The sequence below is a fragment of the Silurus aristotelis genome (genome assembly GCF_946808225.1).
Source record: "Silurus aristotelis genome assembly, chromosome: 8".
Lineage (NCBI taxonomy): Eukaryota > Metazoa > Chordata > Actinopteri > Siluriformes > Siluridae > Silurus > Silurus aristotelis.
Genome location: NC_139581.1, coordinates 2,813,156 through 2,833,036, shown reverse-complemented (window position 1 = coordinate 2,833,036; position 19,881 = coordinate 2,813,156). Strand labels below are relative to the sequence as shown.

Below are 19,881 nucleotides of genomic sequence, written 5' to 3'. Positions count from 1 at the left end.
ATTTCTAACTTTAATTTTAGAGCATTATTATAATAATAATAATAACAATGTCATTTGGTTTGTTTTATCCACAAAAAAAAAATGGCCCCAAAATACAAACCTGTCCTTTTCAAGTTAATTTAAGGTATAAAAATATATATTAACATAAAACAAAATAAAATATTCCAGACGTTTTGTTTTTTTATTATTCGCCTGTATTTTAAAGTGCAACATTTTCCTTCTAATTAAACTTGAAATGTCAGACACGATACAAAGATGTGATAAATATAACAAACATGTAAAAGTAAAAGTAAAATGTACCTAATTTGACACGAGGTGTGTGGGGGTTTTTTTCCCTCTGAAATAACTGTACGTTTGCCGAGTCTGAGAGACGGCATGAACACCCAAGTTGGAGATTTTTTTCAATTAGAAAAGTTGAATTAAAAAAAAAAAAAAATTTTTTACGTCCATTTGTTTAGTAAAAAAAACTTTACTATGCGTTCATTCGTTTAAATTAAATTAATACAAAAAATAAATGTTTTCTGCTTTCAATATTAATAAAAAAAGGAACAAAGGCATTGTAAATTGATTTGTATTTCAACTGTAAGTTAAAAAAAAATAAAAAATTCCAAAGAAATATAATAAAAAAAAACTAAACATGGCGGCTCACAAAAGTAGCCAATAGCAGACAGAGGAGTTAAATAAATAAATAAAATACCCATTTAACTTTTCTCCGGTGTGGATTTTCTCCTAACCTCAATGTGAATAATTATTGGTGCCCCATCCGCTCAACCTTTGATTGGCTTCCACTCTTCCTAGAGAAGCTCCTACGGAACTAAGCGCTAAGAGGTGCGTTCCTGAGAGACCCTCATGAACGTCGCAGGTCCAAACTCATTAAGAAAGCCAGAGAAATGAGAGAACGTTTGGTTCAGATTTGGAAAGAAAGAAAGTGAATCTTTTTTTTTTTTTCGCCAAATGACATGTACATCATGAAGTACAGACCCCGAGTGAGCTTCTGTAGAAAAATCTTACAGTTTCGTCCCAATAATATTTATAAATTTTTTTTTGTTAGATGATGAGCACCTTCTCATGAGCTTCAGACATGTGAGTGGAACATCTCCACCTGTTATATTAAAAGGATAACCTGTTCTCTTAACCAGCCCGTGTGGTTCAATCCCAGTGGCTGAAAGAGAGAAGATGAAGCTCCTATTGCGTTAGTTGACGTTTAAATAGCGAATAAAGAACGTTGGGCAAAATGTTGGAAAAACTGAAAACCACCTTCGCGACTTGGGAAAAGTCTCTCGAGTTCTTCCCGCTGACGTTCCGCCTGCTGCGACTCAGCTGAAGTTGGTTTTGCGCAGGTGTCTGTTTGGGATCTCGAGGGCACTCACCTGTAGAGGCCACGATCCCCCCATGATGCCCGCCTGCAGCGCCACGCCCGTCACCACGGCTAGGTCCGGGTCCACGCGCGTGTTCACGTCCTTCCCGAAGTACTCGCTGATGATCTGACGAACCCGGGGGATCCTCGTGGACCCTCCCACCAGCACCACCTCGTCCACCTCGTCTTTTCCCAGACGTCCCTCTGTTAGGACCGTCTCGATGGGGGTCAGGATCTTCTGGAACAGATCGGCGTTGAGTTCCTCGAAGAGCTGGCGGCTGAGGTGCTGCTTAAAGGTGACGAGCTCCTCCTGCGCTCCTACGGTTTGGAGACGGAGTGGGACTTCGATGGAGACACTGGTGTTGGTGGTCAGGCCGAGTTTGGCTTCTTCTACAGCCTGACGCAGACGCTGGATGTCCTCCTTTAACGCCGGGGCGACGCCGTACTGCTGAAGCACTCGCTCTCTGACGTGCTGGAAGAGACGCTGGCTGAAGTCCTGGCCTCCTAACTTGTTGTTTCCTGTTCAGATGAGAAGCGAGGGTTAAAAACGATTCTCAGAAACTGTTAAGTCCATCATGACTGACTTTGGTGATGTCACGTGATGCCGCGTTCTCTGACAGAATCGCAGGCATGCGGCAACATGGTCACGTGACATTAAAACACAGCACAGTGGGCGGAGTTGCTTTCTGGGTGCCATATTGAGGTCACGTGACGTCACATGCTCTATGACCACCTAAATTGGCAAAATTGAAAAACTCCAGCAACATGGACACGCAAAATATCAAAACCTGCAGCACAGCGGGGAGTTATTCGCTGGCTAATAGGAAGATGTCACGTGGCGTCACGTGAGAACATTGACCCCGCCCCACACAGAACATAGACGTGTGACATATCAAAAAGCTTGATGAAACGAGGAGAACTACATTGTGAACTTCTCAGCGAGAGCATACAGTGCACCGACAAGCACAACTTGCATTTTCTTCAGAAAATGTAAATTCTTTTACTTCGTTTTTCATTTAACGTTAAATAAATCTTACCATTAAGATTGCTATAAATTCACAAATATAGCATTGAGTGCACAAGTTTGTGCACCCTATAGTTTTCGAATGGCAAAACAAATAAAGTAAAAAAAAAAAGGAACCTAAAATGGTCTTCAGAGATGAACTAAAAAACTCAAGCGGTTAAAAAAAATATATATATAATCCACCAATTACATGTAATCGAGCCAATTAACCAAAGCGAAAGTTTGAGAGCCTTCTCGTGAAAACATCTGTTGTGCGATTGAACATTTCTCGAATGCCTTTCATGTCAATACAACAGAAAAGATATTGAATTGTGTCCTGACCTGCCATGGCCCGGGTGAGGAACATCCCGCCCTGCTTATTGAGCAGAGAAACGTCCAGCGTTCCTCCTCCCAGATCCACCACCAGAACGTTAAACACATCAACTTTATGAAGGCCGTACGCCATCGCCGCTGCTGTGGGCTCGTTAATGACCCTCAAGATGTCCAGACCTGAAGGAAAAACATGAACATCACTGTTGGGATGTGATTACATTTCTATAAATCTACAGTTTTTTTTATTGTTGCTATAGTAACAACTTAATGCTCTCTGCTATAATGTTGATGGAAACTAATTAAAAAATTATTTATTAATTTGTCATAGAAAAGGAGCAACACTCTCTGTATAAAGTACTTACAATTATTCATTATTTATACAGAGATCAAGTGGTAAGTGTTCCTGCAACATAAAAATCAAGAACCAATCAGGTCTTAATATGCAAATAAAGGCTACGGCTATATCAAATTTTAAAAGCCAATCAGGTCTTAATATGCAAATGAGGGCTTCCGAGATAATACATTTCAAGCGCCAATCAGGTCTCAATATGCAAATGAAGGCTACAGCAATGACAAATTTCAGGAGCCAATCGGGACCCAATATGCAATTGAAGTTTGTGGCAATCATAAAAATCAAGAGCCAATTGGGGATTGATATGCAAATGAAGGCAAAGGCAATCATAAATTTCAAGAGCCAACCAGGACCCAATATGCAAATGAAGGTTGCGGTAATGTTGCTTTTCCGGGAAAAACGAGGCAGGCTTGGCAATTTGCACGTTTTTCCTCCTGGCTATGAGCTGACAATGCGCAAAGTTCGACAGCACCTTCTTTACGCTGGATCATCGAAAACAGCGAATTGAACGGTTTACTGGAGGACCGACCTGCTAAACTGGCAGCCCGGATGGTGTAGTTCCTCTGCCTCTCGTCGAACTCCGCCGGCACGGAGATCACCGCCTTGTCGATGAGAACCCCGAGGTGCCTCTCCGCCATTTTCTTCATCTTTAACAGGAGCCGAGAGCCGATGAACTCGGGGCTGACGCTGAACGTGCCGTTTGCGTTGAGCAGGAACTCGGCGCTGCCGTTATTCAACACGACCTTGAACACAAACGACGGCAGCATCTGCATGAATTTGGTCAACTTTTCAAAAGGTCACTTTTTGCAGATGGAGGAAATCCTGGATTACATACATTTACATCAGCCTACAACTCAGCTTCTCTCAGGCAGACAGACAAACATATACACATACAACAATACTTCTTCCTTCCATAAATTTCAAATTTTTTTGGGGCGACAATAAAAAAAAAGAACCAAAGGAGCGTTTTATACCTTGAAGGGGTAGCGAGCGCTTTCCTGCTCCAGCGTCGCCTGGTCAAAAATCTTGCCGATGAAGCGCTTGGCGTCGTAAACCGTGTTCTGCGGGTTGATGTCGGCCAGCTCCTGGCCTTCGTGGCCGATGTAGACGCCGGTCGGGGTGAAGGACACCACACTCGGGATGCTTTTTCTACCCTTCTCGTCTGCGATCACCTCGACGTCCCCCGTCCCTGGCTGGAAGACCGCCACCGAGCAGAACGTCGTCCCGAGATCGAGCCCGATGACTCGGGGTTTAGGAGGAGGCAGGTACTGCTGTCCCAGATATCCAGCGAGGAATAACGCCAGGATCACAGAGCCTGAGGAATAAAAACCACGGCCGTTAGTGGAATAAACTTGTGGTGAGACAGGAAGTCAGAGTTGAGGTGTGAAGGATCACACTTTCATTAGGACAGTTTGTGGCCACCTGACCATACGTTTCTGTGCTTTTTGAACATCTAATTCCACACTTCTCTTCTTATAATAAGCTCCACTCTTCTGGGAAGATGTTCCACTAGATTTTGTGGAGATTGTGTGAGATTCATTCTTCCACAAGGGTGTTGGTAAAGTGATGTAGGTGAGAAGGTGATGAGGAGGCCTGGGGGTGCAGTCAGCATTCACATCCATCATGTTCAATAGGGTTGGAGCTCTATAGCAGAAGATCTTCCACTCCAACCCATGGAAAGCAGATCCTCATTGCGCTGACTTTGTGCACAGGGGTTGCATTGCCATACTGGAACAGGTTTGGGGTCTCCTAGTTCCAGTAAAAAAGAAAGTCAGTAGAGCTAAAAAACCATCAAGAACTCCAATTGTATTCCCGAATGCAGAAACCATCAATTGCTCTCATTAGGACCATCACAGGATAGGAAGACCAAGAGCTACCTCTGCTGCAGAGGATAAGTTTGTTAGTTTTACCAGCCTCAGAAACCACGTTTTACATGAATGTTTAAGAGACAGACATATTTCAACATCCACTGTTCAGCGGAGATTGTGCGAGTCAGGCCTTTATGGTCGAGAACTGCAGAGAAGAAACCATTAATATGGCAGAACAACAAGCAGAAGAGACTTGACTGGACCAAGAAACACAAGGAATGGTGATCAGATTTGAACAGTGGAAAAGTGTCCTCTGGTCCGATGAGTCCAAAATGTAAGTTTTTATTTGTTTTAACCATCATGTTTTGTTAGATATACAGATTCCTGGATGTGTGGTTCCCACTATAAAGAAAGGAGGTGGAGGTGTGATGGGGTGGAGGTGCTTTGCCAGTCAAGCTGTTGGCCATTTAGTCAAAATTGAGGACACGCTTAATGCCATCCCATCTGGTTAGAGATATTTGTCTAAGAAGGAGAGCGGATTTATTGCATGAAATCCACAATCACCTGATCTAAATCCAGGAGAAATGCTTTGCTGTGAGTCAGACTGAGAGTGAAGGAAAAGCAGCAAACAAACACTCAATACCTCTGGGAAATCCTTTAAAACTGTTGGATCTCAGTTCCAGGTAAACACCTTATAAAGCTGGATGAGACCATGCCAAGAGTGTAGAAAAGTTTCATCAAAGCAAAAGGTGAAGAAAATATAAAACATTGTGGGTTTTAACACGTATTTTTTTCTTCTTCTTTAATACGTAAATCCATGTGTTCTTTCATTTGCCATCAGTATTAATGCACAACGATGAAAATAAGAGAAAACACAGAAGAAGGAGTCCAAACTTTTGACTGTTACTGTTTATAATGAATGTTATTGTTAATATTTATAAATATTATAAAACAGCTGTTAGATTTGGTTGTCGAGTTATAAAACCTAGCTGATTCAGATAACCTCGCGTGGACGGTATATATCATTTATATACTATATTTTAGGTGTATAGATAATAGTTAATTATAGAAACATAATTAATTTTATAACCGTTACCTAGACAACTGCATTAGCAGGGTCGCACGAGACCCCGGAAATGAGCAACAAACCAATAACTATCCATCAATTTTCTCTGATTTATCGCTAAATAATTAGTCTAAACATTTATAACGCAAAACGACTCACCGATTATAGACATTTCTCCTGCCATTTCTGTTCCCGATCTTCTAATAAATGACACCAGACTGAAATGACGTTCATTCAGTAACCGAAACCGAGCCGGCAGGCGAACATTTTAACCCACACTCATGTACACGTTCGCCTAACTAGATATAGTTGTGTTCTTGGGAAATGTAGTTTTTTTCTTCCACTCTTACACATTGAATCAAGTGTTTTTAAACGACATTTCCCACAATGCGCGTGGACCTTTTCCCGGAAGTTTAAAAAAACTGCGTTGAGCTTTTACAAACTATTATAATAATATTTTTTTATGGAGTTATTCAAAAGTGAAAGCTAGCAAGTTAATAGGTATGTAGATTAATTAATTTATAATGCCTTCTATGACGTTTTATTGGTAATTAGCCGCGTATACCAATGCGTCACATCGTCCGCCATATTGGAAATACGTCAGACCTTCCGCTATATTGGAAATACGTCACACCAGACGTAATCCAAATAAAACAATTTACAAACAATTTATTGCTATTACTGCAATTTAATAAATGCAAATATTAATAAATATATTTTTTATTTAACTTTAAATGTCTTGGGTAATGTTTCATATAAAATTTTTTAGATTTATTAATGAATCATGTATAGATTTTCTAGATTAATATGACTATTCTATACACAAATATTAGGAAAAATCGAACAAAATTGACATATGAGACATATATGTGACAATTATCCACGCCCCCAACTGGACCGTGTGGCCCCGACTCCTTTCCTTAAATGGCAACTGGACATGTTTAGGGAGGCCGCAACCAACGGCGATTTCATCAACTTGGAGCACAACAACAACAGTATTGACGAGCTACATCGGCAAGTGCATTGATGACGTGACCATCTTTAAGACAAGACCATAACCACACACTCTAAACAAAAGCCGTGGATGACCGCTAAGGTGCATGTGCTGCTAAAATCCAGAGACTTCCCCTTCAGAGCAAGGGACAAGACAGCCTTAAGGACAGCAAGGTGTTATGTTAAAGGAGGATAAAAAAAATTAAGCAGGTAAAACACAAGCTGTAGCTTAGTATCTCCATACTTCTCGAACTCACATTAGCACTTTTTCTACGACACCGCTTTACATCCATTAACATGCATGTACCACCTAGTGAACATAAATGGTAATAGCAATTCAATAGTAGGAGAACACAACAAAAGGGCCAAACAGTCCTGTGAAGCGTGCACACACCAAGCAAACCCACGGCCACTTCCAAGACAGCAGAGACACCCAGCGCATGTGGCAGGGCATACAGGCGATCATGATCTACAAGACAACTCCACCCCCTTGTGACCGTGACACCTCCCTCCCAGATGCTGAACAACTTCTATGGCTGGTTCGAGGTGCGGAACAACATGGCTGCGAGGAAGACCACCCCTAATCCCAGTAAACAGGTGCTCTATGCAGAGTTAACCCATATAAGCCCGCTGGACCAGAGAACATTCCTGGCAGAGTACTCAGGGAATGTGCACAACAGCTAGCGGATGTCTTTACCTTATATCTTATATTACCTTATATATATGTCTATATCTTCAACATTTTCCTGAGCAGCGCCGTTGTCCCTACGTGCCTCAAGACAACTAGCGCCGTCCCCATTCTCCACTGATCATTAATGGATCCTCCATTAGGATCGTCAAGAGCACCAAATTCCCTGGTGTTCGTCTGGTGGAGAACTTCACCTCTTTCACCTACAAACTGTTTACACGCTGTTTTTGCACAAACCCTTTTGTTTATATGACAAGATTCACTCCGGTACTCAGTTTTCTGCCACACACCGCACTGTGTAATATACAGCAGGGTTACTGGTGGCGCTATTTTGTGTTTTGTGTATTTGTCCTACACAGTCTTGTATTTGTCTTACACAGTCTTGTATTTGTCCTACACGGTCTTGTGTTGTCCTACACGGTCTTGTTTTTGTCCTACACGGTCTTGTTTTTGTCCTACACGGTCTTGTTTTTGTCCTACACAGTCTTGTTTTTGTCCTACACAGTCTTGTTTTTGTCCTTGCACTGTCTTGTGTTGTCTTTGCACTGTCTTGTGTTGTCTTTGCACTGTCTTGTGTTGTCTTTGCACTGTCTGTCTCTCTCTGTTTGCACCAGGTTGCACACGATGCACTCTATAAGGCGAGGACACTTACTAGGCTCTGTGTTTTCTGTGATGTAGCTTTATGTTGTTTAATGTAGCACCAGGGTTCTGGAGGAACGTTGTCTCACTTTCGCTGTGTACTGCGTCAGATATATATATATATATATATATATATATATATATATATATATATATATATATATATATATATATATATATATATATATATATATATATGGTTAAAATGACAATAAATGCTTCTTGACTTGACTTCTTGACGCCCACTCAACTCCCAGTGTCTCTTTTCATTACTAAGATACTAAATTATTAGAAATGTCAAATGAAAAAATAGCTATTTTAATAAATAGAAAATAGATTCAGCCTCTAAAAGCGACCAAAGACCAAACAAATAATGTGCAAACAAATAATTTATTACCTCTTACAACACATTAAAAAGTAGGAGTATTTATGTACAGTAGGTTTATATTTACATGAAAAGAGGATGTCATGTTTAAATACAAGTCAGCAGAAAAACTACAGACCTAGTGCTACAAACGAAACAGACAAATGCAAATATTCGAATTTTTCGAGGAGGCGTTGATCCTCGTAGCTAGGTTCAGAAAGAAAAGAGAAGTTAGTGAATGTCAGCGTCGTCTCTGCTCGAGTCTGAACAATCCTTCGGGATGAAGCAGCCAGAATCTCGAGGGCAGTCGCTCGCCTCCGCGTCATCTTCATCCTCCTCGTTCTTCGTCTCGTCCAGCTCGCCCCCTGTGGGTCAGAGCAGATTGAGGTCAGACTGTGTAGATCTTTTTCCTGCTGTGTAATTACATCTCAGTAACACGAACAAATGGCTCGGACCCAAACGACAGAACAGAAGTCAGTTCCAAAGCAAATCTAACCAACATCATTTATCTTATTATTCAGATCAGCTCAGTTGGATTCAGGCTCCGATATCAATTTTTTTCATAACTTTTTAAGTAAAGTCACGTCAGTACTCACGGCCCATGTCATAGATGACCTCCGAAGCAGCCAGTAGTTTGCGTCTGTGCTCGGGATCTGTGATGTCCAGCTCAATCAAATGCTTCTCTTTCAAGTGCTTCAGGTCGTCCACAGACTGGTAGCCGTTCAAGAGCAAAGTTGAGGCGTATTCCTGCAGGGATCAGGGTTGTTTACAGTTTAGAAATGTGTCTGGGTAACATAACTGTTGGTAAAGATCGAGGCCTAAAATCAGACCTTCTTAAAACGTGTCATTGAATTTAACAAAAATGCGACTGGTGTTGATGAGTGTGTAATATTTGCAAATATGTTATATATTTCTTCATTATTACAGTGTATGTATTTATTATTATTATTAATATTAATAATAAAAAAAACAGCTCTGCTAAATGCAAGATTCTGATTGGTTTCCATAATCTGTTAAAGACGCTGTACAAAGAAAAAATTAATTGAAATTGAATTGAATATGATAAAGATTTCTGTTTATTTAACAGTTATGAAAAAAGTCTAGACAGACAGACAGACAGACAGACAGACAGACAGACAGATGCAAAAGTATTAGGACACCTGACTTCTCCAGTCATATGAGGATCTTCCCCAAACTGTTACCACCAAGTTGAAATGGTGTCCCGTATCCAAAATGATACAGGACGTTTTTGGATGCTGTGCTAGGATTCCCAAACCTGTTCCAGCATGACAATGCTTTTGTGCACAAAGCCAGGTCCATGAAGATCTGCTTTACATGGTTTGGAAGAGGTGGAAGATCTGCTTTAGAGCTCTAAACCCTATTACTCTCCTTTGGGATGAATGTAAACACTGACTGCACCTCAGTCTTTCTCACCTTCTCACCTCCTGACTTTACTAACAGCCTTGTGGCTGAATGAATCTTTACACAAATCCTCACAAAATCTAGTGGAACATCTTTCCGGAAGAGTGGAGCTCTTCCAGAAATGGGGACATGGGCACTGTGGAATGGGATGTTTAAAAAAAGAGAAGCGCATCCGGATCTTATGGTCGGGTGTCCACAAACTTTTGTCCATATATTGTACTGTATCTGAGAATATTTGATTATTTATTTATTTTTGTATTCGGCTTCGAATAATGCAACGGAAATCCGGAATCAGTGTGTATCACGTGTCTGGGAGGTTTACCTCTAAATGCAGCCTCTGTAGGAGCTCCTGCAGTGTTTTGGGTCGAGGTCTTTTGGACGTTCTCTGAGGCCTGATCTTGAGGGACTCTTCCTCCTCCTTGTCTTCATCGTCCTCTTTTCCGTGTCCTTTTTCAAGCAGCACATTGACGTAGATAAACTTAAAATTTCCTATTTTGTTGTTCAACATTCCTGTCCATATTCCCATCGGGGATTTGCTTATGATATCGATCACATCGCCCACCTGAGAGAAATGTAAAGTGGGTTACTGTCAGGTATTTAGATGAACATTTCAGGGTCAGATGCACGTAGCATAAAGCAGATGGAGGGCTGACCTTGAGCTTGAGCGAGTCCGTGTCGTAAGGACTCGGGAGGAAGTCTGTGTGCACTCGGGCTCGTCCACAAAACGGCCCTGTGTAGGACACATCCTCATCTATTCTCAGGCTGTCTCGGTTAACGGACACGTCCAAGCTGCCAGTCACGGCACCTGAGACAAGAAGGCAGAATGACAGGATGAGCAATTTGTTCATTCAATCAGTTTGGTCTTGATCTACAGAAGTCATTAGAGGCTTCTCTGATGACCTGCATTATAATGTGTTTCTTTCTTGTTTTATTGTGATCACGACTTAATTTTCTCATGGATGCTCCAGCTGCCACAAATGGTTATTATCCATGATGCCTCTAAAACATGATCAAATCTCAAATGTCGAAATCACGAGACAATTAAGTCGTGATCATGACCAAACATCTCGAAATCATGACAAAACAAAAAAAAAAACAAGAAAGCATCAGTGATTTTGTTTGATGTTTTCTTCTTACTGGAAGAACTCTGTCCACTGGAGAGACTTTCTAAAGAGTTACTCGAGTGGTTTGGGGTTTTTTCCAAATAAGAGCTACTTCCTGGACCCCCATCTGGTTCTCCGTCTGTGTCGTCACCCTGCAACAGTCAGTGACAGCAAACTTAATTTTAAAAGGATAAATCAATTAATCAATCAATAAATCAATCAATTATTTACAATATAATATGAAGAAAAATAGTCCCAGTAAAAATTTATAAATTAATTAATCAACCAATAAATGAATTCATTTGTTTATGCATGTTCGGTTTTTATTATTTTTATTATTAATATTATTATTATAATAAAATCAGTAGATAAAATAAATAAATACAAAAATGTTATTTACATTTATTTCATTTGGCACAGCCTTAACACAAGCAGTTTAAAGTTATATTATTCATACACCTGAGCAGTTAAGGGCCTAGCCCAGGGGCCCAACAGTGGCAGCTTGGTGTTGCTGGGATTTGAACTCATAACCTTTCGATCAGAAATCCCAACGTTTCCAAACTACCAATTAATCAACTAAAATATATATATATATATATATATATATATATGTTCATTTTCATAAGATCTTAGAGAGTTTCCATTTTTGCCTTTTCAATTGAATTGTAATTAATTAATACACCATAATACACATCCCCTGTGCAAAGTGTGGAGTCTTTCATGGTTTTTGAGACATGTGCATGTACCTTTTGTTTCTATTCAACAAACTCTGTAAAAGTAAAAAAAAATACACATGAATTGGACAGTGGATGAGTGGAAGAAAGTTCTGTGGAGTCCAAACAGGACATTTGTGTGTCTACCAGAAGAACTTGTGTAAGAAGGAGAACAGGAGAGAAGATGTGATCAGACTCCCTCACCCCCACACTCACACATGGAGGTGGAAGATTAATGGTTTGGGGTTGTTTTGGAGCAGTGAAGGTTCCGACCCAACATGGCTCCCGTTCCACACTTCAACACCATACAGTTCCGTCTGGACTGCGGCTCATCAAAAGCGACTTCACCGTACAACAAGACGATGATCAAAAGCGCACGTCTGAGTTCTGTACGTCTTATTTATCTATTATGGAACGAGCTGCACAGTCACCACACCTCAATCCTACTGAACTGCTCTGAGATCAACTGCATCACAAGAAAGAAAGAAATCTCCAACTAGTGATGAACATCTGTGGAGAGTTTTATAAGAGGCACAGCAAAGTTTGGAGGACCAAAGTGATGAGTGTTTGTAAAGCTGTGTAAATGTATATATTTGTTCATACCACTAAAGTACCAAGTTTCATATAAACGAAAGGAATATGTACGTGTCTCTCAAAAACCATAAAATACAGTCACATCAATCCAACCGGTCGACTTCATGGTGTAATAAAATGATCCCACTGACTACATTCCCGTTTTAATTACATCGCTCGAGTCTGCGCAACTGTCGGATTTCGCAGAATTATATTTCAAGACTCAGGAAGTGAAACGTGTCCTCTGACATCATAGGAAAGGTCACACACACTGTTGGGAAGCTCACATGCGAGTTCTCAGTGACTCACCGCATCCTCAGAACAGGACTTGATGTGTCTCTTTCCCATCCTCATAGTCAGTGCGATTGCCTTCATCTTCGACCCCAAACTCTGATGCTTGTCTTTTCTCTTCACTCCTGACTCCCCCTCAGCCTGCATCAAACACACAGCATAAGGAATATTGACATCTATATCAAGTCTAGATCTTCTGCCAAGTGCTGAGTAAGCGCAGAGCAACATTCCATTCAATCATACACAGTGTAGAAATGCCCTAGAGTTACCCCTGGTAGCACAGGAAGGGGGAATTTGATTTATTTATTTATCAAAGTATAAATCTTAAAATTTCATACCAGAGTTGTTCCATCTTCCTCAAGCTTGGAAGGTGAGGGCGGATGCCGGAAGTTGTCAAACTTTCCGAAACTGGTGGATCTCTGAACAAGGGGGAATTCAGGGGCAATATTTTATTATAATTAGGGGTTTGAGCATCATATATATATTCTTAAACCAAAAAAGATAATTATTAGAAGTCAAGTGCACGCCTTCCCAACACCATTATGACCACATCAGCAAAAAAAAAAAAAAAAACACCCGTTTCTCAAGCTGTACTGTTTTCAGTGTTTTTTTTTTATTGTTTAAAAATCTGTCATTTTACAAGTCATACGCTACAGTAATTATTCGCATATGCAAACAAAAACATAAATAAATCATTTGACCTCTTATGCTGACTGATTTATCAAGAACATTAACTGTGGACCAGTTTACACTCGATTTCTCGTTTTTGTTTGTCCATCCGGGACAGAAGACACTTTGCCTAATTTAAAATGCCTAATTTATTCATTTATTAAAAAAAATAAATAAATACTTGGATTCCTACAATCACTATTTACTGATTTGTAATTGGTTGATAAAGTGTACGGTCAGGTTTTGTAATAAAATCACAAAGACTTCATTATAAATCCTCACGATCTCTCAATAAAGGATCGTCACTTCTCCTTACGTTTCTGCCCAAAACTCATTCAATCATCTAAAAGCTTCAACACTCAACGCTTTATAGTAAAACATATTATAGTACAATACACTCAATAATGTTTCACTTCAATAACACCAAAGTTTAAAAACTCCTTACCTTCGGTTTGATGTGTTTGGGTTTATCGGATGCGTTTGAAGCTGCCCTTTGAAGCATTGCCTTACTTTTTTTTTAAAAACCCTTTGATATTTATTGTATTATTTTTCGAATCCCAGCTCGTATGCTTGACCTCTGAATCTAAACTGCTAACTGCAGAGGTTCTTCAGATGAGTCTTGCGTTTTGACTTCCTCAGATCGCACAGGATATGGCACAACATGCGTTCTGTCTGTAATCAAAGCAGTTTCAGATGGGGGAAAAAAAAAACACACACGAATGCCTGAGTTTGCATTTGTGGTCTGCGTGATAACCACTTCCCAGTCATTTCAAGGAACTTACACGAAGCAAATATGCACACGCACGACGCCGAAAAAAAAAAAAAAAAAAGAAATCGACGAATTAATTCTAATGAAGATAATTCAGAGCAATGATTATCGAAATGTCCTGAAATGTGTTTATTATAAAAAAACAACAAACAACAACAACAACAACAACAACAACAAAAAACAGACACAAATGAATTTATTCAGGAACTGAAAGTAGAAAAAACAAATGAAAAAAGTAACTTCGGCCCAAGTTGCAAAATCCGGTCTCTTTAGAAGAGGAAGTACAAGCTGCCAGCAACATGCAGGATCACAAAAACCCGAGACGTCATTTTACTGTGTACTTCTCATATTTCTCAACACAGTGCATTTAGTTTCAAAACTACTGACGACTTTAGCATAAAATTGGTGTGTGTGTGTGGACGATTGATACACTGAAAGACTTACAGATTTATTTAAAAGTTAAATATACTTTAATTGGCCTCCCTGATCTGTAATGTTCACCTGTACATGTCATGTAGCATGGATGACTTTAAAAATTGCATGTTCTTCGATGACATTTTGTTTCAAAGATTTGAACTCATGATCAGTGCCGTAACCACTGAGCTTTATTGATCTCGAAACTTCTCTAACGAAATGGTGCCTGGACCCCTTCCAATCGTTGGTTGATTGTAATAGCTGCTTATCCAGAGCGATGTATAATTATCTCATTTATAAACAGAGCAGTTGAACGTTGCTCGTGTAGGAGCTCGGCGGTGCTCGGATTTAATCTCATGACCTTCCATTTAGACATTGAATGAATTTACATTGAGCCACCACTAAAGAGGGGAAGTAGTAGCTTAGTGGTTAAAAGCAGTGGACTTTGGATTCAAAGGTTGTGAATTCAAATCCAAGCCATGCAAAGCTCCCATTTCTGGGCCCCTGAGCAAGGCCCTTAACCCAATAGCTGCTCAGTTGTATGAATTTGATAAATGCAAGTCGCTCTGGATAAGGGTGTCTACATTTACATTAATAACAAAGAAATCATCAAAACTTCAAGTGCAAGGATTTAAACTCATGACCATCTTATCATAAATCCAACATAACCACTGAGTCCCCACTAAAGAAATCCACAAAACTTCCCTATCAATATTATAGGACGTCTTCTAATCGCTGTTATCCAAGGCGACTCTCATTTATACATTTAAGCAGTTGAAGTTTAAAGGTCTTGCTCAAGTGTTGGTGCTGGGATCTAAACTCACAACTTTCTGATCAGCGTAACCAATACATCAACAAACCTTAGACTGAAAGGGGTCCAAGCACCATTTTGTTTTGTTATCTGGCGTGGTTTGCTATGATCTCATTTATACAGCTGCACAGTTGAAGGTTAAGGGCCTTACTCAAGTGGTGGTGCCGGGTTTTGAACTCACAACCTTCCGATCGGAAGTTCAACAACCTAACTGTTGACAAACCTCACAAAAACCGGTGCTTGGACCCCCTTCATTCGCTGCTTACAGTGATCTCATTTATACAACTGAGCAGTTGAGGGTTAAGGGCCTTGCTCAAGCGGTGATGCCGAGATTTCAACTCACAAACTTCTCACTGAGCCATAATTTAAGATTTAATTAAAGCTTCACTAAAAATAGAGCTTTGTACTCTTTATAATCGCTTCTTGTTTCCAGTTGTACGTTTTTTTTTTTTTGTTTTGTTTTTTTTTACATGATGTTTGCTATCAGGTTCTTAATTCAATACAACAAACGCATGAAAAACTAGATGGCTCGGTTTCTCTTACCCTGCACAGATATATATATATATATATATTTTATTTTTTCGATGAGGCTGCACACATGCCTCTTAAATTATTCATACCCACTGTGTCTCGCTTCTGCAAAACTCATTACTGCCTTGACCTAGGATTTCGATTCTATTTTCAAATCGGCTGAGTGTAGGGATTTTTTCATTTTTACATTTATTAAATATTTAATCATTTTAAAAACCATAGCTTGTGGCTTATCTGGGTGTTTTTTACTCTACAGACCACACAACTAGAGAGAAATCCAGATTATTAAATCAACCTGATGAGCATTGTGATTCAAACCCCTCATATTTACCAACATGTTTCAATGATTCAATGTGCGGAAATTTCTATCAGAGTGACAAAGACCGAAGTAACAAACAGCACATGTTCTAACTTATTGAATATTTTTCTCCATTAGTGAAGGTTGTATAGCAAACTTCTTGTATTTGCCCAAGCTGCCTTGTGGTTGTGTCCTTCTAATAATAACACCGTGATTCAGGAACTGATTCTGAGTCCAAATTCTCAGTGTTGGACTTTTACTTTCGAGACGTATACATTATAAGCTGTTTAAGTCTTTGAAGACATGCCACATGAACTGTTTATATTAAATACAGTAGATCCAGTATGCACTAAATGAACAAAAAGTAGAGAAACCTGACTTTTCCAGCCATATGCGGTTCTTCCACAAACTGTTACCACACAATGGTATTTGAATGCTGTAGCATGAAACTTTCCCTTTTCTTGAACTAGGAGATCCAAAACCTGTTCCAGCATGACAATGCCCCTGTGCACAAAGCCAGCTACAAGGTGATCTGCTTTACATAGGATGGAGTGGAAGATCTTGAGTAGAGGTCGATCGGCAGAGCCAATTTTTTGAATTTTTTTAAAAATTCATCGGCATCGACCGATTGTTCTGTGAATTAGGCTGATTATTAGGCAGGCACATCCGACACAGCAAACTGTGAACGTTCTGTGCTTGAACATAACTCTCCCTTACCAGCAGGTGGCAGTAGTCAGTATTCGCATTAGCGTTTCATTAACGGAGTCATTGTTTGCTTTTGTTTCTTTTGTTGCGTGCTCATTGGCTAAGCCAAATAGCAAATCTGAGTTTTCTTTCTCTCAGACGAGCTCCGCCTTTGATTCGACACGCAGAATTGACTAAAAAATAACTGCCGCTGTCCAACTAGAGGCACGGATAAAACTGAAGCCGATCGACGATCAAAAACCACCCGACACTGGTCAAACTGTTGTTAATAATTGTCCAAACGTCGACTTGCTTATCCTTCGTTCCTAATCTAGCCGTGTAGATTTCATTGGTTAAATATGATTCTACTTTTGGAGAGAGAATGAAAATAAAATTTTGGAACTGTATTGTTAGCGAGCCTTCATCCAGCTGTGGTTTAGGCTACAGGTAGACCTCAGGGACCAAAACCTGCTAACAAGTGCACTGTTCGGAGAGACTTGTGTTGTGCATTAAAACTTTCATTTAAGCAATTTTCTGTCTCGGGGGGTCCTGATTTCAAAATATTGTCATTGGACAGAGAAAAACCCATTTCGGTCCACCTCTAACCTTGAGGTCTCTGCTGTAGTGCTCTGACCTCCTAATCCCCATTGAACACCTTTGAGATGATTTGGAATGTTGACTGTACCCCAGACCTTCTCAATCTGTGACCTACATATGGAATGGCATGTTCAACAAGCATGTGTGTATCTGATGATCACTTGTAGACCAACACTTGGCCCTATAGTGTTTAAATATTTCTTTCCATTTTTTTTTTCAATGCCACTTTTGTTTAAGACAATTTTGATGATCTACAGTAGAAGAGCTTTTGGGTGACTGAGACTGATATCGTAGGTGGGGTTTTTTCCCCCACTGATTTATTCACGCCACAAAGTTATGAATAGAAAGCAGGTGTATAAAAGTGTAGGCGAGTTAACCGGTTACACTCCTACATTTCCCTCACAACTCCTCACCTTCATAATCTTCGATTTGAATGTATTCCAAAAGAACATATTCTGGTAGATATTCAAAACCTTCTACAACTTACACAAAACACAGAACTGTTTCTGACAGCTGGCAATTTCTATCCTGAGCAAAACCGCAAGGCAGATAAACAACACACACATAACTGAAAACAGCCCACAAATATTTTCAGGTACTTTTGAAAGTAATGTTCCAAGTTTTTGTAGGCGGTTCAAGTTTAGTATATAATTAGTTTTATATGCACGATGTAAACACTACAATAATTGGCTCATACAGTGGCTGTGAAAAGTGTGCATACAAGAGTGTTTTATGGTTTTTGAGACACATGTTCCTTTTAACTCTAGGAAACAAAATACATAAATGGCAAAACAATAAAGAATTGGACAGTTAATTATTTTTTAAAGTTTTGTCCAAATGTGATTTCTCTACCAGAAGAACTTGTGTAAGAAGGAGAACGGGAGAGAAGATGTGATCCGACTCCCTCACCCCCACACTCACACATGGAGGTGGAAGATTAATGGTTTGGGGTTGTTTTGGAGCAGGGAAGGTTCCGAAATGTGAAAGTGAACCAACATGGCCCCCATTTTATTCTTCAACACCATGCAGTTCCGTCTGGACTGCGGCTCATCGGAACCGACTTCACGAAGCGTACATCTGAGTTCTGCAAGTGTTATTTAGAGTACATACAGATGTCTGGAGTGATATCCATCATGGAACGACCTGCCCAGTCACAGAGCCTAAATCCTATTGAACTGTTCTGGGATAAACTGCATCATAAGAAAGGAATCTCCTCCTAGTGAAGAACATCTTTGGCAAATTTTACAAAGTATTTTTGCTGAATGTTTGGAGAGATTAATTGTACAGATGCCGAAAGTGATACTTCTAAACTAGTCCCAAATTAAACCTGATGGTGGCGCTAAATACTTAGCAGCACTTTGCCCAAATTTTGTTTAGAATGTTCTCTGAACTCTCCTCAACCAATGTTTTTAATTTCACAAACAGCTGGTTCTACACAGTAGACATCGTAGCTTGAAAGAAAAGAACAGGAAGAAGAAGAAAACCCTCGACTTGGCCCCATAAAATTATTATATAGACAAACCTTTGTGGACACTTGACCATAAGATTGGTTTGTGCTTCTCGACCGTCCAATGACACATTTAGACCGTGTTATAATAATCTCCACTCTTCTGGGAAGATGTTCTTCTAGATTTTGTGGAGATTTGGGTGAGATTTATGTATATATTTATTACCTACTGATGTAGGTGAGGTGAGGAGGCTTGTGGTCCTGAGCCATTGTAGTAGACTGTTGATCAATAATGCAAGAGGAAAAAATACACAAAGGAAGAAGGATGGAGACGGACGAGACAGACACCCGCGATGCAGAACCCAGCACTACACCCCCGCTGTTTAATAAATTTCAATTAAAGTCACTTTTAAATGAGCTACTTCTTACTTTTGCATGAGTGGAATATTTGATTCCTTTTTCCACCTCTGCACCGACATCAGTGACGCTCAAATCCACGCTGGTGATGGAACGCACCATTCCGGCATGTGAGGATACTCGACCATCATGCGTGCTCTTTAGGGTGAAGTCCTGGCTGTGGTACTCGGTGTGGAGTTGATGGCAGACATGCTGGTTTGGTCTCCACGCTGGAGCATTACTCCAGAGCTCATCAATCGGTCCCTGTCTCATGGAAAGTCTGGAATTTCCCTGAGATTGTGGGCTGGTTTGTCCATCTCCTGCTGTCCAACATCTCCAGCTTTGAGATTTAGCTGTGAAAATAAAGATGCACTGATTTTGATCATGTTTTGTAGTTCTGATGGAATACAAATGACCAGTGATCAATCATGAATACCATTTTCCCTGGCTGATGCTCGTGTCTCGTGTCCATCATGACGAGTCTTAGTGATTTCTGGCGCATCTTCTACCTCTGACTGAGATATCACTATCTGTCATGGTATTAGAGAGATGAAAGAGAA

General features: G+C 40.1%; 4 protein-coding genes across 5 annotated transcripts in view; all 4 read right to left on the bottom strand.

Moving 5' to 3' along the window:
- Nucleotides 1-19,881, bottom strand: part of serpinh1b (serpin peptidase inhibitor, clade H (heat shock protein 47), member 1b) — a 247,623-nt gene that overhangs the window by 72,172 nt on the left and 155,570 nt on the right. The gene's annotated exons all lie outside the window — the stretch shown is intronic.
- hspa13 (heat shock protein 70 family, member 13) lies at nt 462-6,225 on the bottom strand. The gene is made up of 5 exons (XM_083547678.1): nt 6,079-6,225; nt 4,020-4,360; nt 3,575-3,788; nt 2,703-2,870; nt 462-1,876 (listed from the first exon to the last, which is right to left on the bottom strand). The coding sequence occupies exons 1-5, from the start codon at nt 6,101-6,103 to the stop codon at nt 1,317-1,319; spliced, it is 1,308 nt and encodes a 435-aa protein (XP_083403804.1). The 5' UTR covers nt 6,104-6,225; the 3' UTR covers nt 462-1,316.
- LOC310729655 (SAM domain-containing protein SAMSN-1-like) lies at nt 8,611-14,031 on the bottom strand. The gene is made up of 8 exons (XM_083548102.1): nt 13,820-14,031; nt 13,044-13,124; nt 12,724-12,846; nt 11,163-11,280; nt 10,679-10,830; nt 10,348-10,587; nt 9,200-9,350; nt 8,611-8,968 (listed from the first exon to the last, which is right to left on the bottom strand). The coding sequence occupies exons 1-8, from the start codon at nt 13,874-13,876 to the stop codon at nt 8,835-8,837; spliced, it is 1,056 nt and encodes a 351-aa protein (XP_083404228.1). The 5' UTR covers nt 13,877-14,031; the 3' UTR covers nt 8,611-8,834.
- Nucleotides 18,494-19,881, bottom strand: part of LOC310730524 (uncharacterized protein) — a gene marked incomplete at its 3' end in the record, with an annotated part of 11,088 nt that continues 9,700 nt past the window's right edge. The window contains exons 7-9 of the mRNA XM_083549545.1: nt 19,758-19,851; nt 19,355-19,674; nt 18,494-18,562 (exon numbers count right to left, since the gene is read on the bottom strand). Coding sequence (XP_083405671.1) covers nt 18,494-18,562; nt 19,355-19,674; nt 19,758-19,851 — 483 coding nt within the window. The remainder of the gene's footprint in view (nt 18,563-19,354; nt 19,675-19,757; nt 19,852-19,881) is intronic.